This window comes from Vanacampus margaritifer, chromosome 13 (genome assembly GCF_051991255.1).
Source record: "Vanacampus margaritifer isolate UIUO_Vmar chromosome 13, RoL_Vmar_1.0, whole genome shotgun sequence".
Taxonomy (NCBI): domain Eukaryota; kingdom Metazoa; phylum Chordata; class Actinopteri; order Syngnathiformes; family Syngnathidae; genus Vanacampus; species Vanacampus margaritifer.
In genome coordinates this window covers 11,694,676-11,722,224 of record NC_135444.1, presented here as the reverse complement: position 1 = coordinate 11,722,224, position 27,549 = coordinate 11,694,676, and the positions used below count along the sequence as shown (strand labels likewise).

The window sequence follows — 27,549 nt, the reverse complement described above, 5'->3', positions numbered from 1 at the left end:
TCTCGACTTGGTCCAATTTTTTGGGACAAAGTACAAACACAAAAAGATCAGAACTGATCTGAACGGCTGGGCGGGAACGTGGATTTGAGCTTTCTATGTTGACCATGATGTTCCAAAGTGTTACAACTTTTGGCTTGTTCCATCAGAGCCAAGTCATAATTTGTTCGGCAGTTTTTACGGGCTCGGAATACACCACTGTCACAGTGCTAACGTTCAACAGACAACAGGTCAAAAATGATGAGCAAATAATTCAAATCTGCTTTGTGGTGAAGCAATTTGTCATTTGTCGCCCCTCAGGGAACCTCCTGCACCGTCACAGATGAAAGGTCGTAAAGACATTAAGAAATAATGAGCTCACATTTCACTTGGTTATCATTAACAAAAAACACTTACACATACTATTGTCATTTTGCATTGTCTATAGGATGAATAAGATTACCTCCAAACTAATGATAGCACCTCAACAGGCATCCAATTAAAAAAAATAGCTTTACACCAGATTTTAAAATGCGTTTCCTAATTTAGACAAGCAGACAGAACACAAACACAGGACAGCCCAGCATTGTGTTTGCTTGGCTTGATAGACAGCTCCATGTGCTACCGAGCACTCCTTAATCCAGTGAAACTCTATCGACACAGTAATCTCCACACAGTCCTGCTGCGGCACAAAAAAACAACTTGTCGTCAGCAAGGTTGGAATGGTGGCCTACAAACCACTCTCGCTTGCCAAAGTTCCACCAGAACATTTATCACAAAGGTTTGTTTCTGAAGTGAGAAATGATAGGTTTGCTTTTCAAAATGTTTACCCCTTGTGAATATGATAGCGAAAGTAGAGGTCTCAAATCCTGTAACAGAGCAAGACCGAAGAACCGAAGGGCAAAGCAAAAGTGGTACTTTAACTTAACTTAAATATTTGAGTTATTTTTTATTTTATTTTATTTGCATTTTATTTTTTAGCCCTGACCAGCAAACCTAAAAGTAATTTCACGTAGGTGGCTGTAATAACATACTTTCCAGGCAGCTGCATCACGCAGCAGAATAACATTAGATGTCCTTGACTTAAGCCTTGTCAACAGTCCTGCACGTCTAATTACAGCACAGCCTGGAAGCTGACAACTAGTTAAAACCCTAACCATTCATTTAACCTCTCTAAAGATTATATCGTTTGTTCATTGTATGTCATTTTACTTAATGTATCTCAACTTTGTTAGTGGTAAAAACGGGAATCATGGCTATTTAGGCTGCTTACTAGCGCTTTGCTGCCCTCTTGGGGCAAATATAATCAACTGCATCACTTCAGCAAACAAACCAACACAACTTGTAAACATCTACATTTATTTAAAAAAAAATGCATTTATAATCACAGTCATACATGTTTAAATACATTTCATTACAATGTACACTATTTTTTTCCTTTCTTCGGGGGAGCTTTCCCTTTAGCTGGCACTTGCAGTGCCTCTTCCCTTTCTGCTGCAGCCTTAGCCCGCTTCTTTCCCAAGGGAGTCTTTGCATACCATTTCTGGACACACAAAACACAATTTCAACAATGGAGGATGCTCTATATTTTCCCAGATAAATTCACAATAAGCGTGCCATTAAACATTAACGATGAAAGTACTTTTAAGGCTTCTTCCTCATCCTGAAACACGGGGGTGAACTTGGCTAATGGTGCCACAAACTCAATAGCAGTCAAAGGCCTCTTTTCTAGCAGAAGCATTCGTCTCTTGGTCATCACTTGTTGGATTGCCTGGATCATGTGACCTGGGGTGTAGCCATCGGAAATTTTGGACAAGGAGCTGAGGTCCAAGGCTGAAGTTATCTTGCCTCCGTGCTTTTCGATCATTTGCTTCCACAATACTGAAATCAGTTTTCATGTTAATACAAAATGGATGCACATGCTCAATTTCAGCATTAAATGCGTCGTTTCTTACCGTATCTGGAGCCATAGTCGGGCCTTGGGATGAGGATGACTTTTGAGTACATTTTACACATTGACTTGATATCCGCATTAATGGGATCTTTACTCGTTCCTATTATGAGAACACGGTCCTCTTCTTTGATCAGCTTCAGAGCTTTGGGCAAATCTTTCTTCATGCGCTTTGGTTCTAACTGGACAAGTTTAGAATGTTTTTAGTTAGAAATGCTAGATAAATCAATTATATGCAGTACTAAACAGCTTTTATAGTCATCAGACATACGGCTCTTTCTTCCTTGGGAACTTTCTTGTAGAACATTTTCTCTGCACCATCAATCCATATCACTGAAGGCTGCATCAATCTGGCAACCTGCGTAAAAATGATTATGTAAGGACTTGATTTTTTGACACAACAAAAAAAGATGATTGTCTAGAACAGTGGTTCTCAACCCTGGTCCCCGAGTACCCCTATCCAGCCTGTTTTCCATGTCTCCTTCAGGCAACACAGCTGAGGCTCGTCGGACTTCATGCAGAGCTTGCTGATTAGATGCTGGTTTGAAACACCTGTGTTGGCTGTTGGAGACATGGAAAACAGGCTGGATAGGGGTACTCGAGGACCGGGTTTGAGAAACACTGGTCTAGAATGCTATGTATGGAGCGTGTCAGATAAGTTCCAGGACTGGTGTCACAAAAAATTCTAATCAAAACCTCAATGTAAATACAGATACCTAAAAAAAAAAAAAAAAAACTTGTATACAGTAACAAAGTGTTTTTACTTTTCCCCACTGGTAAGAAGGCAGGTATTGGTAGAGAGGTTGGTAATTACGTATGTTGATACCAAAGTTATTATTAGGGATGTTCAATCTCACTTTTTTTCATACCAGTACGAGTACTCGGCGCTTGACTGGTTACCGATACCAATACCACTAGTACTTTTGATACGTAAAAGTTCCCAAACGAAACAATGACAGATCATTTTAAAGATGTACATATCGCAATATAATATTTTGCCTAAATACATGAAATTAATTGCAATTTAATTAAATTGCAAATTAATTAATTTCTAATATTTGATCATCAAACAAGAGGACTGCCGATAACAGTATCAGCCACCGTCGTGAGTACCGATACCTTGAAATTAGACCAAGTATCGGCACCATACTATGTCGTATCATGACTCACATATCCCTAGTTATGATAGTTAACGAAAACTGATGAAATAACTAGAAGTAAAATGCAAACAAAAAATTCATCAATAAAATTAAATAAAAACGAAAATGTTAGGGGAAAACTGAAACTTTCTTACATTTATAAAACTAATTCAGTTATACTATAATTCTCGGGAAATTAAATTATCCTTCGTTTTTCTATGTCAGTTAACATCATACATGAGCTTTTGGGGTTCATTTTAAATGTCTTCATTCAGTATTGCTGTTTTCTGTAACACAGTACTTGTGCTTGACAGACACTACATATATGTTCAAAAAATAAATACAACTAATACTAAAATTAATATAAACTAAAGCAAAGCATTTTCATCTAAATAAAAAAAACAACTAACAAACTTGCTCTAAAATCGAATTAAAACAAACTAAATGTAAAAAATAAAATGAAAAAAGCCAAAACAACATGAAAAATAATTAATCCAAAACTATTATAATCTACATACATAGACAGAATATGCATTGAGCAACTGGAGTTTATTCCCATGTGCTGTGTTACCTTAAAAACCATATGGATCATCATAGCAAGGCCACTCTTGCCTGGATACTTTCCAGCAACGTTGAGAGGAGAAAGGTCAAATAGGGTCGCGCCGGTCTCCTGGCAGATTGCATTGACCAACATCTTCTTACCAACCCCTAGTGGCCCTACTAGTAGAATGGCCTTTGTAAGGGGGGCCTTCTCATGGACCGCCTGAGAGCCTGCAAAGCACACGCACAGCTCTTGATCACTCTAAACATTTCGTTTTTATTTTATGTGTGAATCATATACCTAAAGGTAGAATTCCATAGAGTGAAATGAGTTGCCGCACATCTGACACCGAAGGCATGGGTTCAATGTCATTCTTTCTCAGTGTGGTTCCAAGATAGTTGAAGTCACCTTTGAGACCAAAGGAAATGGTTTACTTCGTAAATAAAGAGTAAAAAGACGGAAAACATTCGAAATTGATCAGTATGATTTTGGCGTTATTAACTTTCACACCAGAAGAGGGCAGCACATTACTGTTAAATAATGAAAAACTACTCACTGGTCACAACATTAGGTACACACGCATGACCTAATCAGAGCCAATACAAGAACTACTAGATTCAAAAGTCTACTTTTATTTACGGTGAGGTTTGATTTACACTGTCATAGCTCTATCCGTATAAAAGTACATCTGAAATTCTGATATTTTGTCCTGCACATGTACCTAAATTGTTACAGATAACCCTCAATACACTGAAGAATAAACAAAACACTATGTTGTATATTAATAAATTTAGTTTGATTGATTGATTGATAAATTATTACAAATTTGGAACAAATACTGACTTACCAATGTAGTCCTGGATCTGCACAGAATTTGCCCTCTTCAACAAACCCTCATCCACCATCTCCTGACATATAGACTCAAGAGTCCTAGATGGCATGAATGAGCCAATTAAAGAGGGTATAAAAAGTGTACACACCCCTGTTTAAATAAGTTTGCAATATCCCCAAAAAAACACCAACATTAATATATTTTTTTTAATCCTCTATTAATGTGACCTATAACCTGTACAACTCAGTGTTGTTGTTTTTTGTAAGTTAGAAGTAAAAATAAATATCTTATAATAATAGATAAATAAAAAATCTTAATGTAGCTACACGAGTGTCTTATAACTAGTATGTGGCTGTGTTCAGAATAAAAAAAAATTGCTTTCCAGCAGAAGCGCTAAGGTGTTACGCTAACTCTTGACTCCTATTTGGAAATGTTCATAATTCCCTCCACCTTGGCCCCAGTTCCGTGTGTGTTTGAGATACTTTGCTGTTTTCCAGTGAAACCAAAGTTGAACATAATGGGTAAAATTCCAAAAGGGATGTTTGGCGCAAGCACAAAACTGCTCATTGCCAAAAGAACTCTGTACCTGCAGTGAAGCCTGGTCATGCTTTAGGGCTGTTTTTCTTCAGGTGGAAGTGGGGCTATAGACAAAGTGGAAGGAATTGTGAACACTTAAAAAAAAAAAAAACGGCCAGTGCAAAAAGCTTTTGCTAGAAAAAAAAGTCAAGAAAAGATGGAGTTTATTTTTAGATTATCTACGCACTTTTACTGACTTAAATAATGGAAAAGGTTTTTGGAATGATTTGTTTTGGTCTCTATTTTTTTTTTTTATCTCACAAAAACCTGACATTTGAACAGGGGTGTGTAGACTTTTTATACTGACTGTGTGTATTTTTGTTCCACGACTTGACTTTTTCACCTAAATATATGTACGTCTGTGTGTGGTCTCACCTATCGACTGTCAAATCTTTCTCCCCCTTTTTTTTCTTCTTATCGCGCTTGCCTGCTTTTTTCTGTAAATATAGTGATATAGTTGGCGAGAATCCAAGAAGAGCGGCCAAATATTACGTAAGATGATGAATGGATTTTCATCTTTAGAAAACATAGACACCTTTGCGTAAGCTTTGGCTGGGGTTTTTTCAACAGCGAGCCTCCAGTCTGCCAGTTCCTGTCTCATCTGCTCATCCACCTGAGAAAAGCACAACAGTTGTCCAGTGTTTGTGAATGTGAGTAAAGGTAATGATTGGTTTTGTTTAGCTAAATATTTACCTTCACTCGAATTTCTGACTCAACGTCCACCCTCTTCTCCTCCTTGATCAGCTCCACCTCGTGTCGCTGTTCGAAATTTCGAGACTCGGTGCGGGTTTCCCAGAAATCTGAGAGGACATTCAAATGTTTTGATTACATTTTTTTTTAAATTGTGATTTTGTGATTCTCTCTTCTTTTCCATACAAAACATAATAACTTAGAAGTAGCTAAAGTTGAATTACCAACAAAGGTTTTGTTGCACATTTCCAAGTCTGCCAAAAAAGCCGACGGTAACATCACCAAGCCCTCTTCTTCTTCCTGCGGTTCAGTAACCATTTGTAGTGCAGACAATACATTTATTTTTGTATAATTCTACTTTCATAACTGTGTATGACTGAATGTAGCCCTTACCTCCTTCCCTTTCTTTGTATCTTTTTTGGGGGCTTCCTTTCCTTTTTTATTATTTTTTTCATCTTCTTGTTCCTTCATTTCTTGCACCAACTACAAAAAAATGAGCAAACATCATTCCTGCAAATCTTCTTTTGACTGAAATTGTGTTTTACCAGCTGATAATCCCTTTCAGCAAAAAGCACGGCGGAGCCACCCTCATCAGCATCCGGAAATTCTGGGAATGCCCCTGTTAGATTACTAAAAGGCAAAAGAGAACAAATGCGTTGGACAGGTTCCTCAACTAGTTAATCACAAATCATAACAAAACTTTTGTGTTCAACTGACCGGCATTCAAGAAACCACTGCCTGATTTGTTCTTTCATGTTGTTGGCGATGTCTTGACCCTCAACTTCAAGTAGCTGGCTTGCGATTTCCAACACAGTCTTTTGGTAGTCATCTTCATGTTCCTTTTGCCTCTTTCGTACGGCGTCTTCATTGGCGTGGGCAGCGATAATGGCCTCACATGGTGCCTGGTATTTTGGATGCGGGGTCTGATATAGAGTAGAAATGTTTGCAAAATATAACGGACAATACTGTCAAAGTAGTTTTAGTGAGTTACATATAGAGATTCTGATTATAAAGCACATTTAAGGGCTTTATTTTTGTATACAGGCACGCATGCACTAAAAAACATCTACATTTTTGTGCTGGGACACAAAACTCGGTAAAACCAGGTCTACCTAGTGACGCCGATGGTGTAACGTGATTTTGGTGGATTTGATCCAGGCGCAGGCAGACAGATTTGGCGCTCCATGAACATGTATGGTAGATGTCATTATATTTCATTCATAAATATGACAACAGTGTTGGGCGGTTCACCATAATCATCTTAACTCATTCACTCCCAGCCATTTTCCCTGAAGCAGCCCCCTTCACTCCCGGCTGTTTTACTGGATTTTGACTGATTTTGCAAGGCCCACAGAATATTGTGTTCTATTGCTATAAAAACATGGAACCTACCAAAAGAAATATTAGTCTCTTCTTTCATCAGTAAAAAAAAAAAAAAAGTATATTTCAATCTGTTTTTGTTTTGCAGCAATTAGGAATAGAATGTAGCTATAAGTTTCAACAATATTCACAAATCTGTTTAAAACAGTGGGGGGGGGGGGCTTTTTTCAACATGGCCCTGGTTGATCTCTTATAATCTGCTGCCACCCGATGGCCGTCTTTGTAATAACTACAATTGCTTTAAACGGCCTCTTCAGGTCTGAGGCTGCATCAAAGCCTTCTGTATGCAGACTGCACTTTGCGCTAGACTTGCACTAGGAACAAAAAAATGGATGGCCTGTAGCTTATTGCTTACCATTCCCAGGAAAAACATATCTTCAAGGCGAGCAGCCTTTGCCTTCTTCCTCTCTACATGTCCCCTCCAAACCTACAAATTCAAATCAATACAATCTGTCAGCACACAAAGTAGTTTGAGGGCGATCTCAAAAACAACAACAAAAACCTTCTGGATGCGGATAGCAGCTCGGGTCATGTCAGCGGGCTTGGGGGCCTCGATCATGGGTATCTTGCTCAATCTTCTGCTGGCTTCGTTTAAGGCTGCCCTCAAACGCCCTTGGCGTGCCCTCTCTGCCACTTGAATGATTCGGATGGCCTCGTCTTGACTCATGGGCTTTGTCACACGCTAACATAACAGTGGAATGACACACAATAAAGGTAACTGGATGCAATCAAATGGCTGTTGGACACAGTTTTATGACGTTTTGAATGATGCAGGATAGGGATGTTCAGTACCACTTTTTTCAGACCGATACCAGTACGAGTATTCACTCTTTGAGTACTATTTTTGATACATCAAATTTCATTTAGCACAATGACAAAATCAATGTCAGATTTTTTTATTTTTATTTTTGCCTTTAGTATCATGGCTGGTATCGGCAGCCTCCACGAGAACCTGATATGTTAAAATAAGATGTGATACCAACAGAGGTTGCAAATTGAGGTCCAGGAAGTATAAACCCTGCCGCAGTTTATCGTTAGCCACAAGTTCTTCTACTTAATTGGCTTCCGTTAACCTTGCTACCGAACCCGTTGGTTTCACCAATCACAGAGCGACATTGTGTTTGGGGCGTGATATGCAGCTTTAACGAAACCAGGAAGTGCAGACACCGGGGGGAAAACAAACAAACCTAACATAGACGAATGGATTCTGTCCTTGCAGAATTATTCATTGTCTCCTCCAATGTTGAACAGCGAGAGGCGCTTCGTGCATTCTTAGCGGGTTTGTGCCCCCCTCGACGAGAACAAAGACGACATCAAAACAAATGTGCAAGATAATGCATCGTCCAATCAGCTTGAAGTATTGTACAGAATGGTCCCGCCTTTCCCGAGCAAATTACCGTGGAGCAGTCCCAGATTGATTTTGTGGAGAACTCCCTTGAGTGAATCACAATTATCAATCTGGCTATTGCCAGATTAGGCTACCGTAGCACTGCGGCTAAAGTAAAACTGTGGCAAGGTTTTTACTTTCTGGACCTGGATTTGCCACCTGTACGGAAGAGGATTTTGGCCAATGAAGAGAGAAAAAAAAAGGTTGGCAGGATTTTCACTTTATTCTAAGAATTCATGCTTTAAAGTGAGAATTCTCACTTTAATCACAGAATTGTGACTTTAAAGTGATTCTTGTGACTTTAATCTCAGAATTCGCACTTTATCACTTTAATCTCAGAATTGACTTTAAAGTGCGAATTCTGAGAATACAGTGAGAATTCTGCCAACCATTTTTTTTCCCACTTAACTGGCCCTTATCCTCTTCCGTACCTCTGGAAACCGATATCCGACCGGTAGTACTCGCCCATCCCTAATGCAGCACGTCTCACTGACTTTTTGCGTTACAGTAGTCTCCATCGTATGAAGGATATTTGCAAGCATTGCCCTTCGCTCTTCGTTAAGTTGGTTGCGTTCACTCAAAAAATAGTGAGGGATGGTAATCTCGAGGTCAGCCTGGTGAGAGAAGTTTGTTGTCAAATCAACTGGATTGAAACAAAATCTAGCTGTCAGGAATCAAACTTACAGGTGTGAGCTTTAGGTCGTGCAGGACGTCATCCATGTAGTGGTACTCACACAACTCTTTGTCCACCATTTCATTCTTCAGCTCTAAGACTCGGCCCATCACGCTTTCGAGGGTATGCAGAATAAGACGTCTCTTTTGCGGGTGCACCACCTGGTCGTAGACCTTCTCCAGTTGTCTGATGATCTGCAAGTAGCGCACGTACAGCATGACCAGTCTCTGGAAGAACACCACTCGGTCCTTTTCTGGCTGAAGAGGCTGCTCCGGAATCTCCTCGACTAACAGACGACTCAACTCCACCTGGGCCTCTGCCCACAGCTCGTTGTTTGTCCTGGGATGGAAAGTCAGTCATTATTGAGGCGATCAGTTTAATGTTGGAGTGTGATTATATCTTTCAATATATTGAATCTTTAAAAAAAAAAAAAAAAAATCTTTATTTTTTATTAGTAGGATCCAGAGTGGGATAATGTGAGTGAAATGAACGGATTCCTATTTTTATGATTTCAGTTATGTTGTTGACATCCGGCCCCCAAAAAAGACATGAGAGAAATCTTTAAAAGAATCAAAAAAGGTAAGAAGTTGTTAAAGGTTTGTCTTAAGTCACTGAAGAATAAGAGGGCCCCCCGCAGGTGAGATTGCACTTTTTTCTTTTAAAACTATATAGCGATGTGTTTTGTCAGTTTCACGCATTTGTCTTTTGTTACATAAAAAAAAAAAATAGTTGATCCAAAGTTAAATGAATTTATTTTGTTTAACTCACTAAATACAATTGTCAGGAGCTGGCTGAGAAATAATAAATACTGTACAAGGCAAATGTCAGCAATGAACTGTTACGCAATTCCAAGGATGACTTGAGTTGTGCATGGGTCTGTTCTAAAAAAAAAAAAATTGCTCACCAATGATGGGGCTTTGAGATTTTCTAGGAATGTTGTATAAGTGATCATTTCAATAAAGGTCATTTCAACAAACTTTCACTGTGTACATAGTAAGAAAGATTATCACTGCCCAGGTACAGTGCAGTTCTATTTTGCTTTTAGATTCAAATATTTGCATTAAATATTTTTTTATGCTTGTTGTAAGCATTTTTTTTAGTTTATGTGCAATCAATACCCTTTAATCATTTTTTCCTATGTTTAAGCCTGGTGTTATGTTCAAACTGTGCATCATTTTACAGTATTGTACAATAATATTAAACATATAATTATAAAATATGTCATTAATGAACACTAATGACTTAAATGAACACACTATGCTATTGTATTTTATGATGTTGGTAAGTAAACAATTTTATAGATAGTTTACAGCATTGGCCGGAAATGACTCATGTAAGTTCAACTATAGTGTGTCGGCTGGGAATTTTACTTTTGTGACATTTCTTCTCTGGAACAGAGGTGGGATATCTTAGTCAAGTCTCCTGTGGGTGGGAGCTGTAAAAGAAAAAAAAGTAATTAAAAACTGTGATCAGAGGAAGAAAACATTTTAATTGTTCCCCAGAGAGGCAATTCAATTTACACTCTTTTTTAGATATATGAATAATATATAACAGTAGATATGATTATATATTACGATTCTACATTAACACAGGCCACATTTAAACGTAGGCAGTAGGCAGAGGTAAACTCTTTTATGGTGGGGGCCACATTGTTGTTATGGTTTCCCTTCAGAAGTTCTGTTATGACTGAAGCCAAATGTATAACCATGCCATCATATTATTACAAAAACACAACAGACTGATGGATAACTCATTTTGACTAGAAGTCATAGAAATTAGTTTGTTCGGTTCATTTTAAATAGGGTTTAGTTAAAAAAAAAAGATTGTAATATCTTAACACGTTTAAAAATGAAGAATTTTTTTAATTTTGTTTTAAGAGAAACATAGAGTTAGGCACATAATTTTCTTTAACATGCAGCCTTATCTGGCCCTGGGCCTTGAGTTTGACCCCTGTGCAGATGAGCATGATTGGTCTGTGCAAAACAAGTTATGTGAGTCAGTGCCATACTCAAGGGCATGTGGGCAATACTCCTAAAGTAATCCTTAACCGATTGACTCACAAGCCAAGTATTTAGTCGAGCCCTTACAAACTGAGATTATCCAGATCTACAGAATGTATATTTAAAAACAGCAACAACATCTTTCATGACTGATTCTCAATGCAATCTCACCTCGAATTTTGCACCTCATACTGCTACTGTAGTGAAATCCCGCCCCATAATCAATGTTTTATGGGATTCATTTGTTTCGCCGTGTTTTGTTTTTTACCCTTTATGTGAACAGGGATGTTAAAATTTAGAAAGTGCTGCCAAAAATGATTAATTCTGACTCCCCCTCCAAATAATTGTCGAACTATCATGACGTAGTATCCACAATGAGCTCATATGTTTACATAACTAATGACGCGTGTTTTATTCCATTTGCACCGTGAGCACTACAAAATTCAAATGAATGACCACACTGCACGTCATTATTTTGTTTAATTAACACCGAAAACAATTATGATCGCCAATTTCTCCCAAACGTGAGTATAACACCTGCAATGGCTGCTTAATTATAGTCAACAGAAAGTACAATCGTCCGTGCAACAGGGAATAATTATTCAGTCAAATGTGATTATAAATGAGGTCATTTTAACTGCGCTTCACACATGTAACCATTAGCTATGATGTTTCTTTATAACGTTAATCGTCATCACACGTACCTCAAAGGGAAGTTACCATGGAAACGGCAAACAATGACAGAACTTCGTTTGAAGGGTTTTGTAACTGGCGTAAAGGCGTCACACTGCCACCTACTGAACCGGAGTGTAACGTAGTACAAGAGTTCCTCTAACAAAAAGGATTAGAACGTTAGCGTAATAAAATGCGTCGTGATACTGGTAATTGTAAAATGCAAGTCAGAAAATCCAGCCAAAAAGTAACAACTAGACTTATATCATTAAAAAATAACTATCAATAAACTAATTTAAGGTCATAAACTATTCCAAACTCGAGATGTCGAAAACAAAATGGGGGGTGTCCAGTTTTGAAATATTGTGTACTGATTGATTGATTGCTTGATTGATTAAACAAGTCCACAACATAGATATAAAATATAGAAAAAGAAAAAGATCATCAATTAATATTTTCTGTTTAGTGCAGTTCAAAGTGTAGGAAGAAGGTTTGTTTTTTTATCATGGTAGGTTAGTCATGTACATCCCAAAATAAAAACAAATCAAAATGTCCCACTAGACACATGTGCAGATAATCTTATAAACTCAACTTGTTACAATATTCACATACAGTAGGCTACTGTATACACAATTAATTAAGTCACTGCCCGTCATAATTATTGAAAGAGTGGAATTTGTGCTTATTCGTTCCGACGATATGCAGTAGATTGCACGTTCTCTGTGCGCAATTATGACGCCACTATAAGCAACAGGTGAGTCAGCAATTTACCATCTATACGGTAAATTATGCAGCCAGTACAATTAGGATAAATAAATAAATGAATAAATAATATGGTGTTTGCATTTTACAGTACAACGGGGCTGCGTACGTGAACGCATCATGATTTATTGCAGTGGAAAACGATCAATCCGAAACGCGCAGCTCATGCAGTCAGGGAAAAAGTCTAGTAAGGCAGTCACAAGACATCAGGCACGGGTGCACAAACATCCTACACGTTGACAGGTCAGTGAAGCTCACGCGTACTTCTCTCGGCACGTACGACATCCAACTTTTCTCTGGGCGAAGAAAAGAACAACAACTTATTTTTTTGAAGGTTTATCGACTTCGTGCTTATTTTCTCGAGTTAAAATGATGATGGAGTGATGTTGTCAAATGCTCATGCACGGGGATGCCTTTTAAAAACAAATGAGCGTGAGTTGTTGAAGTTGGGATGTGCGTAAAGGAGGGGCGCAGCGTGCCAAAGTGAGCGAACGCCGCGGGAAGAAACAGCACCAAAGATGTCAACCTTGCTTTGCCACCCACACGAAATCAATTGTATTACCCCCAAGAAGCCGGCTGCTCCACATATAAATAGAGACGGGAGAATATTGCTCCAAAGACTGTGTTGAAGAAGAGCTCGCTGCGACCAGGAACAGGACAGGACTTAAACCATCTGAGGACGTCTGAACTGTGTCCACTCAACACTAGTAAGTGTGCAGTCACACTTGTTTCCCTTTGCAACATCCTACACTAACAAACATTTACTTTTTTCACATTTTCAGGAAGTCAACATTTTCTGAATTCAATCATGAAGACAAAATTTACTTCTGAAATTCAATGGACTGATGACTAGTTTTTGTTGGTTTGCACCCAAGTCATGCAGGTGGAGAGGAAATGGCACATACTCCTGACTTTCCTCCTTCTATTCATCACCTCCGGCCAGTGCATGGACAACAAGAAAGTCAGGCAGGAGAGAAGAACCCTGTTGGATTTAATCTTACAGATCAGGGACAGCCAGCAATTGGACAAACACATTTCCAGGCGCTGCAGTGGGGGACTCTTCACATCCCATCAAGACCTGAAGTTGTCCTCCCATGAAAAGCCTTTGTATCTTCCCAGGCTGGATAACAGTAAACTCATAGGTAAGCTGATAAGATTTATTTTTAGCAAGTGATGATCAAAGCATAATCTGTCATTTTGGCGTGGGAGGCAGCTGTCATTGTCGCCGTCTGAACTGTCCAACTTTGTCATGAAAGCACATTTGCCTAGAGTGAGCCAAATTATCATAATTACCAATTTAAGTGATTAATGAATGGAATTGCTGCACTTGAAGGTAAACAGATGTTTCTGTTTGCGATATTCCCAAATTTCCACTGGCTGTGAGTGGAAAATGTCAGCCTCGTTCCAGCTGTGCTTTAGTGATGGATGGAGAGAGCGAAAATGGAAAGCATAAATTCATCATGGAGAAGCGACAGCGTGCCAAACGTGAATGACTCATTCACTGATTCATTGAAGAATCCTAAGCGTGAATAGTGACTGTCGCTGCGTTCACACTGGATTATGTTCAACAATGACAAATTGTTACGATAAGGGAAAATGAAAGTTTGCATTCAAAAAAATAAAAAAAATAAGTGAAGAGTTTCCCATAAAACAATACCCTTAACAGTAATACTTTTGTAGCATTATCTTTTACAGCTCTGAAACATACCTGTAGAATTTTCATCCATCTTTTCAACAGCACTTGACCTGTTTTAGGGTCGCAGCTAAACTAAAGTCTATCCCGCCCTTTGGACGACAGGTGGCATACACCCTGGACTGGTTGCCAGCCAATCACAGGCCACATAGAGAAGCAAGTATTTGTCACAAGTTTGTATGGATGTGGACCCAAGCACAGTGCAGAAAGTGGTGAGGCAAGCGTGTAATAAAAAAAAAAAAAAGGCAAACAAGGTCCAAAAATGCTACATAAACACGTTTAGAATAACAAGGTAGAAAGTAAGATTTAACTCGGAACAAGACAAAGCAAGGCTAATGGACTGACCAGGACTGAAAGAAAGCAGGGAACTAATGCTGCATTTGGAAAAGTGGGAAGTTGGACTTTTTCAACTTCATACCAGGAAGTGAGCATGGGAACGCCCCTCCGAACATCCGAGCTTCAACTTGACATCGCTCGACAATGGCAAGCCCCATGGTGAGACAGACCGTGAATAGCAAAACATCATTTACAAGATTATAAACAGATATTCATATTTATGTATTGTTACTTTAATTTAGTCATTTGAAATAGGTTAATGTAACACAACGTGATTTGTACTGACTGCGGTAACCGGAACAACAAACAATTTATCGCAATCAGCCATCTTGACATTTGCCTCGAACTCTTTGAGGTCGGAACAGGGACGATCCGAGTGGGATAACTCCGACTTCCCACCTTCCTCGAATGCAGCATTTAGTACCGTCAAGACGAGAGACACTTCGACAAGACACACGTGGCTGATGGAGCTGATTGGATGAGGCACTTGGACTATTTTCCCAAAGTGAAGTCAAAAAGGCCTTCTTCAAATTATTCCCACAAAGGTGTAAATGTAAAATTGTCCCAAATATCTTGGCAAGTAGAATTTCTGTATCCAGGCTTCGTATCTGTAGTGCGAGAAAGTATTTAGGACGAGGAAAAGTTATTGAAAGTGGCCTCGACTTAGTGGCCCAATGGGTCTAATTAAATAAATAGACAAATAAACACCTGCTACTTAGACATAGGTGTCAAACTCCGGTCCTCGAGGGCTGGAGTCCTGCAGGTTTTGGATGTTTCCCTTCTCCAACACAGCTGATATATGATCAAGCTCTGCCTAAGCCTGATAACAATCCTGCTGATTGGAATCAGCTTGTGTTGGAAGAGGGAAACCTCCAAAAACCTGCAGGACTGCGGCCCTCGAGGACCGGAGTTTGACACCTGTATCATATACATCCCTAGTCTCTTTTTTTTGGGGGGGGGGGGTTATGTAGTTGTTTTTTTTATGTAGACTGTTGTAAATGGCGGATTCTTACCATTTGCGTGTTCATGCCGTTGATTAATAAACATACATGAGATCAGTGAATTCAGGCATTTTCTTCACATTTATTCACGACATTGCCGGACAGGAGAAAATGGCAGCCACCCGCGCCATCTTGAATTCTCGACTGTCCAGTTTCTCCGCCCCGTCCGCTGGCAATATCCTTTGTCCTAGAAAACGTTACCTCCCAGAGTCACATGACTACGCCCCCATTGGTCACACTGATGTCTCAAAACATTTGCTTAGTAGGAATTTAAAGTGACAGAGAATTGTCATACAAAACTATACTGAGTAAATCAAAGCAATTTTGTCCAATTCTAAATAGTTCTAACAAATCAAAACAGTTATAATTAAATTGAAAGAAATATTCTGTTTCAAGACCTAAAGCATAGGTCTTGAACTCCTGTCTGGTTGAAAGGGGCCATAGTCCTGCATGTATTAGAGGTTTCCCTCCACCAACACACCTGATTCAAAAGATCAGCTCATCAAAAAGCTTTGCAGAAACCTGTGTTGGAAGAGGGGAAATCTCTAAATCATGTAAGTTGTCCCTGGACAACCTGAGTTTGAGACCTATGAAAGGGGAACTTATGTCCTTACTTACATATATGGACATTTGAGCAGTTGGGCTTAGACCTCATATTTTGAGACTTAAATTAAAACTGGAGACGAATATCGCCTGAGAGACTATAATGAATCCTCATTGGTAAAGCATGTGCAGTAGGACTTAATTAAATGGAACTAATGCACTTTGTCTGCTGTGGAGATTCTCGCCAACATGCCGGCGAGTCTGCTCGTGTCGGGGAGGTTGTGCTCAAGCACACAAGCTCAAAGTCTCACATCAGCCTGTGCAATTGGAAAAGCACCTTTCTCAGACCAGTGGGTGGATGGAATTTATCTTTTGAGGATACAAAATAAAGCATATCAGCAAATGATGCGTGACACGCTACCAAAGCGCGGCGGTCACGCAATGATGGATGTTTTGAACACAATGAGAGGGCAAAGGAGAAATCAAAACAGTAATGTGATTCGATGAAGTTGCGTTGCTTTGATGCAAAGTCATTGACTGTAAGGATCCATCAAGTCGTCGTGTATTGTAGTATGTGGCTTTAGACAACAATGTCAGTTACAGTATATATATAAAAAATCTACACAACCCTGTCCAAATGCCACATTTTTTGTCCATCCATCTTCTTCTGCTTAACCGGTGTTGGGTCGCAAGGGCAGCAGTATCCTTCGTCTAGCTCCTCCGGCAAAGGATCCCAAGGCGTTCCCAGGCCATCCGAGAGAAATCGTCTCTCCAGCGTGTCCTGGGGCGTCACCAGGACACGCTGCCAATGGGACATGTTCGCAAGACCTGTACAAGGAGGCGTCTAGGAGGCATCCTGAAAAGATGCCCAAGCCACCTCTGGCTCCTTCGATGCAGAGGAGCAGCGGCCGGAGGACCGAGCTTTTCAATCTATGTCTAAGAAACAGCTTGTGAGAGTAGGAACATTGGTAGACCAATCGAGAGCTTTCGGCTCAGCTCTTTCTTCACCACGAGAGTCGGCATCACTCCGGTCGATCTGCTCCATTCTTTCCTCAATCGACCGTATGATACTTAAACTTCTCCACTTGAGCACTTCACCTTTTTCCGACCATGGTCTTCGATTTGGAGCTGCTGATTCTCATCCCGACCGTGAACCAATCCAACGAGAGTTGAAGATAGCATCTTGATGAAGCCGACAGAACCACAAAGTAGCCTTGGCAGAGGCCAGACCTTATTGGAAACAAATCTGACTACCGGTAACGCGGGCCACACCCCGTTCATGTCCACGTCTTTGCGGTATTGCACAGACGTGCCAGCCTGGACAGCTCCGCAAAATCCACAATTCATTAGGAACTCTGGTTTCCTTTGGTCCTTCCTCGGGTCTCCTGACGGCCTCACGACTCTGGCTGGAAGTGTTCGGTTTAGGTGAACGGTTTGGGATTTTTTAATAGGTTTTAGGTGAACTCCAGAAAAAAAGAGAGAGAAAAAAAATTAATTAAAAAAATATTTTTTTTTTTTTTAAAAGAGAGAGCAATGATGATGACATGTCAAATGTCGAATAACCAATACTGAGCTCTCCAGAAAAAAGAAAATGAAAAAAAAAGGAACTCTGGTTGGATGTCATCCACTCCTGGGGCCTCACTATAAAGAAGCTTTATAATCACATCGTGACTTCAACCCCTGAGGTAGGAAAGCGGTTGGGTGGCATTCTCACCAATTCACGTCTTGAGTTGAGGTTAGCAGCACCTCATCCCCAATATGTCGATGGTGCGCTGCTTCCTCCTGAAATGCCAGATGGTGGATCCGAATTTTTTCGAAGCCAACCATTTTATGGCGTTTGCAAGGCATCCCCTAACTTGCTTTGGGAAATTAATAGAAGCCAACCAGAACACTCTTAATATCCGGGCTAATGGAGACTAGGACTCAAGAGTCCTGATTCAGCCAAAGATTCAAATAATTAACTTTGGTTACAGTTTGAAGCAAGGCAGATCAATTGAATAACATTTGCTCTGCTTCTGAAGCGGTATTCAAGCGGCACAATAATCCCCATCCCAGAGCCCAAACAAAAGATTAGCTTTTCCCAGTCATAGGGTTTTACTGCGGTTAACAACTTTTTACAAGTTAAGTGTGTGAAATGCATGAGATGAGTCACACATCATAAAACAACAGTTAATGTTGGTATTGTTTTTTTTTTAGCTTTACTGTATAGTATTTTCATTTGATATTTTCGCTTGTATGACATTTAAGAATATTACAATTCTACATATAATAATGTATTTTACACAACCTTAAATGTTTCACTGTATTCAAATGTTTTTTTTATTATTATTATAAATCTAGATCAAGTTTACTGGCAAAAGAAGTATTTGGCTGTGGTGGCCATATCTTTAATCCCGTACAGCGTGTTCCTGAGTCTGGCCCTCATGAATGTTAGGCCACATGGCTACTTGCGCAGACTTATTATGACGAGCATTAAATTCCCCATACAATAAGCTCTTTAGCCTGTTAGCTTGCATCGTGTGAAAGAGACCTGGTTAGTGTCGATGCTCACAACAAAAACTACTTTCCAGTAATTGACTCCACACAACAGATATCCATCATTTTACCCTACTTACTTCAACAATAGATTTTAACCACTCAACATCAGGCTAATATGGGAATTTTTTTTTTAATCAATTTCCTTTTATTAGATCTCCAGATCATAGAGTAATATAAGCATTATTCCGCATTCTTCCTTTTTACCTTCCTGTATTAATCCCCAAATTTCAAAGCAGGCAAGGTCAGTGGCTGCACCCTCCCTGATGAATGTGAGCGACCCTTGGCCAAAATCCAGACACACTCCGGGTCAGCGAGAAGTCACGGGCGACTTTTGTGGATTACTCTGAAAAGTCCATTGTGCAATACAACAGGTGTTGGGAGTGTAAGAGTGTAACCATATTTTCATTTCCAAACATAAGTCTCTTTTGAAGTTTTACTTGACAAATAATGACATAATATAAGTTTTGTTTTAATGGGTTGGGCGGCGGGCGATCGAACCCACTCTGTGAGTGCAGAACGCTAAAGTAGGATTCTGGGCCACTGGTACAGCTCAGGACCGTAATTGAACGCTCAGCAAGTGAGGTACATAAAACGGCCTACTTTTTTCTTTTAGAATATTTTTTTTAAATATATAACAATAATAACATGCAGTTGCACACACAAAAAAACGCCTTTCTTCTTTCCCTATACTCCTTGCGATCGATTGGGAACAGCGCGCAGTCTAGCAGTCATGGTAAAAACATGGTGCAAGCCGCCTCCCATTTGTCCCACAATGAAAACCCAGCATTTTCATGAATTCAACAATATAATATATTATTTATTATTTAATAATATAATATATTAAGCAATATCAATAATAATATTACGGAAGAGGATTAGGGCCAGAGAAGAGAGAAAAAAAAAAGTTTGGCAGGATTCTCACTTTATTCTCAGAATTCTGACTTTATTCTGACTTCAAAGTCAGAATTCTCACTTTAATCTCAGAATTCTGACTTTAAAGTGCGAATTGTCAAAAGTAACTTTTCAACCTTAATAAAATATTTTAATAACTCTTAAAACTAGTTGAATGGTACCTTTGTCATGGCCTAGGGGGTCTGTATCATTTTTACTGGCACTAAGCAACTTTGAGGACGATGGTAGGAACACTGCCACACAAAAAAACTACAAACGTGCTGACTGCTTTATGGCAAACGTCACTTCTCCCTTTCCCCATTCATTACAAAGATGGAAGTCAATTTGAGCTTAAAAAAATAAATAAAAATGACGCAATGCGCTTGTCCTCATGGGAAATGTGATCTTCCTTCAGGCATAACATTATCGCTTTTGTCCACATGGTGCCGCCATAATCAACGCAAATTGAAAGTTCCTTACTGTTGCTTTAAAGTCAGAATTCTCTCTTTAAAGTCAGTATCCTGACTTTAAAGTGAGAATTATGAGAACAAAGTGAGAATCCTGCCCACAAAAAAATCTTCTGTATTATTGAATTAATGAAAATGTCCGGTTTGTCAGTATTATTATTATTATTATTATTATTATTATTATTATTATTATTATTATTATTATTATATTTCGACACCTTCTTAAAATAATATATATATATATATATATATTTAAAATTTTCAGGAAACAAAAAAAATTAAACCATTTGCACCATGAGGAGATAGAAAATATTTGCAAAAAAATGACCTTGGCAATTATTTTAAGAGGGTGACAATTTTATAAATAATAATAATAATAATTACAATAACAACAATGTGGTCTACTAGAGGGTTTCATGCTCACTGTTCACATATTTATGAATGACAATGAAAATAGAGTCCAATGGGTCCAAGCAGACCTGCATACTCGAAGGACTTTATCGTAATATACATTTGTGAATAAATGGCTGAAAATGTACTAACAAATGCTCATTTTCCTTTCCAGAAATTGTTCCTCGAGATCTAAACATGAAACACAAGTTCATTCAGCATTTCACAGGTAAGAAAACTAAAGCCAAGAGTTCCATTTCATGCTTGATGAAAGCTCTCCGCCGCCTTTTAAACTATCGTAAAACAATTTAAGTTTGGCACACAGATCAAGCACCGCATATGTGGCCCTTTTCTCATGCAAGAATGGCCTGGAGCATTTGAGAAACAATTTGTACTGCGCAAGCCAACTTCCAATACGACTAAGGCAGAAAACTTTGAGCTGCTGCGGGTTTGAGGCTTATAAGGCAGCAATGTAGAGAAACGGCACATGGTCTGAAGCTGAGAGATTGAAGTGAACAGCGACACGAGGTTAAGCTGATTATTTGTCTCAGGGCCTGGATAGACTTCATTAGCGGTGTGAAAATCTGCGAGCTTAAATCAAATTTGGATTTGCAAATGACCGTTCGATTCTTCTGTTCGCTAAATCTATTAAAACCAATCGACCCGTTTTACAGTGCCACTTTTTTTCTTTTTTTTTCTGTGCAAATCGTCACTATGAGGCCCAGAAGCTTGTTTTGACTGATGAAACCTTTTGTGTTAAGCAGGACCAGTCAAGTTCTCATCGGAATGCAGAACGCACTTTGACAGACTTTATCACAACACAAGAGATTGCTCAAGACCAGCATGTATGTATTCAATCTCGGAAAATGTGGGATTGTGAAATGCGTTGCTTGTCTTCTCTAAAATTGCAATCGTAACCGCGACGCTTGGTAAACTCCCAACACATTAATGGAATGCATTTCCCACGCATTTTCATTAAATCATTATTGATAACAGACACATTTTCCAATATGGCTGTTATCGAAATAGCCTTCATTGTAGTTTTGCAGAGTCTTTTTCTTCTGGATGTTTATACAAAGTAACATCTGGAAGTAATCGCGGATGTTTTTTCTTTATGAACGCATCAAAACAAAGTTGTTGGATCACAAACTGATAGATACAAATTAAGTCCTACTCAAGAGTGTGATACTTTTATTTGAAAATAGCATCGGTTTAAATGTAGGTATCAGCACATTAGGCCTATATGATTTTAAATTGAAACGATAAATTGGTGCTGTTGTTAAATCCGGCTTTTTTCTGTCCATTTTTAAAACTCGTTTTAAAACACATTTTTATTCTACGGCTTCTGATTATGCATGAGACTCGGCATTGTTTTAGTGGCGTATGGTGTTTGCTGTTTTTATCTTGGTAATTTATTGTTTTCATTTTTATGTCATTTTTTTTACTCCATGCACAGCACTGTGTATGAATTGATTTTATAAATAAAAATGAGTTGAGTTGAGTTGAACATTCAACTTGAACAAGATGCTATTGTTGATTGATCCTATCAGAGGGGATTCGATCAGTGATTTAAAGTCCTTTTGCCACCGGTCAGGAAAGATCATTTCACTCTTTTGTATATTTGAACCTAAATTCTATGAAAGAGAAGCATAACACATTTTGAGAAAGTCTGTGACTAAACCTTCAAATTTGATAAAGGTCATTTAAATGTTAAACCGCAGCAAATGTGGAATGGGTTGAATTAAAAAACAAACATGTTTTAACTCTAGTAAATAGTACTTGGCACCTCCACATACACACGAACATGCATTTTTATTTGAAGTAAACCAGCCCCCTATCGTGAGTACTAAAAGAAAAAGAAAAAAATGGACGATGAACCTTTTCTTCCCCTTTATGGCTTCAGTAGTTAACTCCTGATTAATCACAATTTTTAGACAAACAATGTGACAATTGAGTGAATCCTTTGTATATATGCTTAAAAAAAAGTTAAACTAATAGAAGTATGGCAAATATTTCGTAATAATTAATTAAGTTAAAATTAAAAAGATGCTCTGTACTGTAAAAAAAAAAAACGAGTGTGACTTTGATTTGTGTTGAGGTCATTTTTCTGCCACTAGATGGCATAATTGCATTCGTAAGACGTTGGTGACAGCTCAGTGCATTTTTCTTTTAATCTTTAAGATGAAGTAACTTGCGAAATTCTGCGCATTTTTTAAATTGTAAAATACAACTTGACCCCAGTCTCCACAAATATATGCATTATTATTACATTTATTACTGCTAAATTTAGACGTGGATGTGTCTGCTGCTGCGTTGCGACTGGAATTCCCCCAGGACAGGATTTCCAAGTAAGGGGCGGTCATTAAAAAAAAATTGGTGGCGTTAAAGAAACTTTAAATTAACGCACTAATTTTGACACCCCTAATATATATATAAATTTGCTCTTTACTAATAACTGTTCTCCTTTTGTTTTTCAGATTATAAAAGATGTGCCAGATTGCTGACACGATTAGCAATGAGTCCACTCTGCACACAATCATAGATATCATATGTAAGTTGAAAACAAGAGGTATTATTTTTATTAAGTAGTAAGGCCAATTAATAATCAAGTGCATGTCCATATTTGTATAAGTCTGGATAGCAACTAGTCATGCATGATAACTGTTATTTTGTCAATGCTTGGCTTAAGAACGCTTTCCTTTTGCATAGTGACTGTCACATCCTTTCATATGAGTAAGAGTAGACTTATTTTTTACAAAACCAAGCAAAAAAAAAACTTCTGTGTTGATTTGACTATTTACATTCTTGATCACAACTTTATAAGATATTTCCGTCAATAGTCGGCACGCAAAAAAATTCCGAAACTGTCAATGAACCCAACATGCATGATTTTGGAATCTGAGAGGGAGCCGAAATGAGTACCTGGAGGAAACCCAAACAAGCAATAGGAGAACATGTAAACGCCACACAGGAAGGCAGAGATTCAAACCAGAGACCGCCGATCTATCAGGCCGACATTTTAAACCTAGACGTGCTGCCACTTAAACATCCATTGCCTCATAAATCATTGAGCCACAACCCTACGGGGTGGAAAGAAATTACCATTTTGTCAAGGGCAAAGAAAATCGAATCAGAACCAACATAAACACAACCAATTTAAACCTGACATATATATAAACTTCAAACCAAATTGGATTTACTATACTGAATGTATATTGCCGCCAAATGTGCAATTGGGAGCAGATCCACATGCAACTTGGTTTTGCCTCACGTCTTCTTATCCTACATCTCACGTTTTATTTATTGTGTTGCTATGCATTTCATTCCGTCAGTGTGCGGGTTCGTTGGTTGTAAACACGTTCCTTGCTAAAGATGCTTGAGAAAACCCATTACAGAGCCATGTTCAAAATAGTTTACATATTCACCTATTACTTTAGTGCTATCGAATATTTTTGGAATCGATTAATCTGTCGATTATTCAATCGATTAATCGACTAATTGGATTCATTTTAATTTTGCATTAAAAAGCATTTTTCTATGATTAATGTTTATTGATCAGTGATTTGGTGTTTATTTCGTACATCATATTCGTATAGTGATTAAAAAAAAAAAGGGGGGGGGTTGATGTGCTATGTTGCCATGTCATTGTTTTCCAAAGTAAAAACAGATGTTTGCAAATGTCTTATTTTGATTAAACGTAGAAGATAATCGATCTTCTTTCATGAAGAACTACAGAAATCAGTGAATAAATACTGTTTAAATTTTTTTAATTTTAAATTAAAAAAATGGCTCCAAACGGTTACTCGACTATTATTAAAATAGTTGTCGATTGATTTAATAATCAATTACTACAATTATTTTTGAAAGCTGTTTTTTACTTCTAGCTCATTCACTCCCATCCATTTTCACTGAAGCAACCCCCTTTGCTCCCTGCTGTTTTACTGGATTTTGACTGATTTTGTAAGGCCCACAGAATATTGTGTTCTATTACTATAGAAACATGAAAGAATATTGCCTCTACTTTCATCAGGAAAAAAAAAGTATATTTCTATCTGTTTCAGTTTTGCAGCAATTAGCATTAGAATATAGCCAAGTTCTATCATTATTATTCATAAATCTGTTTAAAACACTGGGGGGAAAGCCTTTTTGCAACGTGGCCCTGGTTGATCTCTTATAGTCTGCTGCCACCTGCTGGCCGTTTTTGTGATATCTATCATTGCTTTAAGCTTTCTCTTTAGTTCAGAGGCTGCATCAAAGTCTTCTGTATGCTTTAGCATTAAAAAAGAACATATAAAAAACGTATAAATACGTTTTGGGGACTGTGGTAATATTTAAAATAGAATGTATTTATACGTTTTGGGGAGCAAATGAGTTCAACACTTTTTGGCAGAGAGGCTCCAAATTGTCGTAGGCATGTAAAAGGTGCAATTTATTATTGTTGCCTTGAAAGAAGGGCTCATTCACAAGCTTTGACAGAATGAATGTTTCTTCATTCTTGGAATTATCAAGGAGAAAATAATACACGTGTGTTTTGGTAATTGTAACTCTGCGGCATTAGATTCATATTCATCTATCACAGTGTTCTTTGTATCAGTACTTGAGTTGTCAACGTGACATGGTTGTCTTAGATTGAAGTTGACATTATAATGGAATCCTGATTGTTTTGTTGATCAACTCTATGGTACCTGTTGTTTATTGAAAATATGCTTATACACTCTTGGAACGATTTGATTAAGTGTGACTGCACAGTCAAATACGATCCAATGCAAGTGCTGCAACTTAATGTCAGCCTTTGCAGGAAAAGTGATGCTTAGTTTGAAATGATACTGACATTTAATGTTTACACTACTGCACAAAACACCTCTCAGTATAATACAAAATACATTATATTTCATTGTATATTATAAATAAACAACAGTCGTCTTCCATTGTCATATTTTGCACTTCATAATGTGCCACAAATTTTCAGTGGGAGACAGGTCTGGACTGCTGGCAGGCCAAGTACACTGTAAATTATGTAGAGTAAATTTCACTCTATTTAGAGTGTTGGCCTCCTCTTAAGTAAAGTAAACAGTAGGAGTGGCATAGCACAGGTGGTTCAGTGGCAGTCTCCTAAGATGAAGGCTGTGAGTTTGTTCCTCAACCCTTGAGTGACTTTTATTTATCTATTTTTCAATTCTTTAGTTTACTCTTTCCAAGTGTAAATATTACTCTAAAACTGAGTCTATTTGGTAAATAGAGTCAAATTTACTCTAAATACTAGAGTTAGACGATATGCTTTTTTCAGGGCCTATACTGATACCGATTATCGGTGGTCAGGGAGGCCGATAACCGATATTTAAAGCCGATATACATTTGCAGGGGGGAAAAAAAGTTGGTGTCAAAATGTTAAATAACAAAATAATAATAAAAACTCCAGCACTTGGCTGCTTAAATGCCTTCAAGCACATGTTTATTAAGCAGCTTTTGTGGTTTGCAACATGTTAAAGGTTTTTTGTTTGCCATCAGCTTTTGCATCATCACTATAATGCCAACTCCCAAATAGCCACTAATTCGCGGGCTAACCCTTCACCCACACGCTAACCCCGGGATAACTCCTAAATACCTGCTGAAAAAACGGCTATTAAGTTAGCACGCGAGCTAACAGCTCACAGGCTTACCTAATAGCCATTAAATCACGAGCTAACCAGTTAGCTCGCGGGCTAACCATTCACCCGTACGCTAACTCCTAAATAGCTGCTGATCAGCAAGCGAGCCGTTAGCTTGCGGGCCAATAGCCGTTAAATGCTGCTTATTGGCTGTTAGCGCTGCACAAGCAACCAATCAGATGGTGCTATGGGCGGGCCAATGCTGCAAGCAGTCAACAGCTGCTGACTCAGAGCAGACGGAGGAGAAAAGCGCCCATCGGAGCAAAAATAACAGGTTTTAATATATAGGTTTAACCGGTAGGTGCAATGACTGACCTAGATTCTACCTTTGGCCACAAAGCAGAGTGAGATCCCGGTTAAAGTAAGCCTTTTTAAACTAAAAAGTCAAACTATTGGACGTTTTAGGAGTCATAACAGTAGCGTTAGCATTAGCATGCGGCTACCAGTACACTGAACGCCTGTCGCTGTACTTTCCAGTTCATGTGAACATGCATCCTAAAGCTTTTGTTTTGGGGCACCCACCGTAGCCATTTCATGCCAAAGGCAAAATTTGGGGAGCAAGAATAATAATTGAGAATCTGGAGCCGTGTGTTATGACAGCGGGTTAGATTCACATTCAGTGCAGTCTGTTCCTGAATCCTTCGTGACTCAATTAAGTGCTCTCAGAAGACGCAATTAGAAGCAACTGGTGAGTGATTGCTGCATCATACTTCACATACTTTATTTTTTTAATTATATATTTCTCTTATGATATTTGGTGATGAGAAAATTGACAGGGCTGACACGTCTTTGAGTGAATCACGTAATGAGGTTTCTTCTGTCAAACGTATATCACGCTTGAAGGGCTCTTTTAAGTGACGTGCGGTTGAGTCATCATTTTCTTATCGAGATTAGCGATAAGTGACCAGTAATGACCCTCTTTGCTCAGGCTACATCATCAGCGACCGATGATGATGAAACGTACGGCGGCTTTGGCCATTCCCGAGTGTTTGAATTCATTTGTGTGTTTTTTTCCCGCCATGCAGGTCCCGTCATGACGGAAGAACGTTTTGCCAAGGATGTGCCTTCAAATCCACAGCTACCATAAATGCAAAAGGACACGTTGGTTATTTTCACATGGATTATTTTCCCCTCAGTATTTCATACAGCACATTCACTGTAATATTAATTGTAATGTGTGATATTTATTTAATATTTTACATATTAGAAAAGTGTGAACTGTGTATAATATTTCCACCAGAGTGGGATTATTTTGCCGTTGATGAAGAAGAGAGGTTTTTCCTCTCCTGCTTATGACTGAAGTCCTCCATTATTGTGGAAGCCTGCCTTGTATGGAAACATTTGTCTTCATCACCTTTTTTTTTTTTGGGGGCACTTGAGTGATTGCTCACTACGAGAACACGCAGAATGACAGAAATGATAACACTGCACTATTGAACAATAAAGACTAATTGAAGCATTGA

At 38.5% G+C, this 27,549-nt stretch overlaps 2 protein-coding genes across 5 annotated transcripts; one reads left to right on the top strand and one right to left on the bottom strand.

Moving 5' to 3' along the window:
- Positions 1 to 1,402: 1,402 nt before the first annotated feature.
- LOC144062340 (dynein regulatory complex protein 11) lies at positions 1,403 to 10,649 on the bottom strand. The gene is made up of 19 exons (XM_077583649.1): positions 10,516 to 10,649; positions 9,157 to 9,484; positions 8,967 to 9,086; positions 7,588 to 7,767; positions 7,441 to 7,512; positions 6,423 to 6,628; positions 6,251 to 6,335; positions 6,099 to 6,188; positions 5,930 to 6,005; positions 5,709 to 5,815; positions 5,551 to 5,628; positions 5,391 to 5,452; positions 4,455 to 4,537; positions 3,908 to 4,015; positions 3,638 to 3,837; positions 2,199 to 2,285; positions 1,932 to 2,109; positions 1,619 to 1,857; positions 1,403 to 1,519 (listed from the first exon to the last, which is right to left on the bottom strand). The coding sequence occupies exons 1-19, from the start codon at positions 10,524 to 10,526 to the stop codon at positions 1,403 to 1,405; spliced, it is 2,427 nt and encodes an 808-aa protein (XP_077439775.1). The 5' UTR covers positions 10,527 to 10,649.
- A 2,075-nt stretch (positions 10,650 to 12,724) lies between these two features.
- On the top strand, positions 12,725 to 27,549 carry alkal1 (ALK and LTK ligand 1). Of its 4 annotated transcripts, none has more exons than XM_077584362.1 (6): positions 12,725 to 13,286; positions 13,455 to 13,721; positions 20,614 to 20,667; positions 21,203 to 21,283; positions 22,916 to 22,989; positions 27,112 to 27,549. In XM_077584362.1, the coding sequence occupies exons 2-5, from the start codon at positions 13,457 to 13,459 to the stop codon at positions 22,978 to 22,980; spliced, it is 465 nt and encodes a 154-aa protein (XP_077440488.1). In that variant the 5' UTR covers positions 12,725 to 13,286; positions 13,455 to 13,456; the 3' UTR covers positions 22,981 to 22,989; positions 27,112 to 27,549. The 4 variants fall into 4 exon arrangements, 3 of the variants coding, with proteins under 3 accessions (XP_077440488.1, XP_077440486.1, XP_077440487.1); XM_077584360.1 differs by having other exon boundaries at positions 21,200 to 21,283; XM_077584361.1 differs by having other exon boundaries at positions 13,362 to 13,721; positions 21,200 to 21,283.

What these genes read in the sequence shown, in the direction of transcription:
- LOC144062340 (XM_077583649.1), bottom strand. An exon ending in AAAGATTTGACAGTCGATAG is followed by an intron (nt 4,538 to 5,390) that starts GTGAGACCACAC and finishes CATGCCATCTAG; the next exon opens with GACTCTTGAGTCTATATGTC. An exon ending in GCAGATCCAGGACTACATTG is followed by an intron (nt 4,016 to 4,454) that starts GTAAGTCAGTAT and finishes TTGGTCTCAAAG; the next exon opens with GTGACTTCAACTATCTTGGA.
- alkal1 (XM_077584360.1), top strand. Translation starts at nt 13,457, where the DNA reads ATGCAGGTGGAGAGGAAATGGCACATACTCCTGACTTTCCTCCTTCTA. An exon ending in GGATAACAGTAAACTCATAG is followed by an intron (nt 13,722 to 20,613) that starts GTAAGCTGATAA and finishes TTTCCTTTCCAG; the next exon opens with AAATTGTTCCTCGAGATCTA. An exon ending in GTTCATTCAGCATTTCACAG is followed by an intron (nt 20,668 to 21,199) that starts GTAAGAAAACTA and finishes TTTTGTGTTAAG; the next exon opens with CAGGACCAGTCAAGTTCTCA.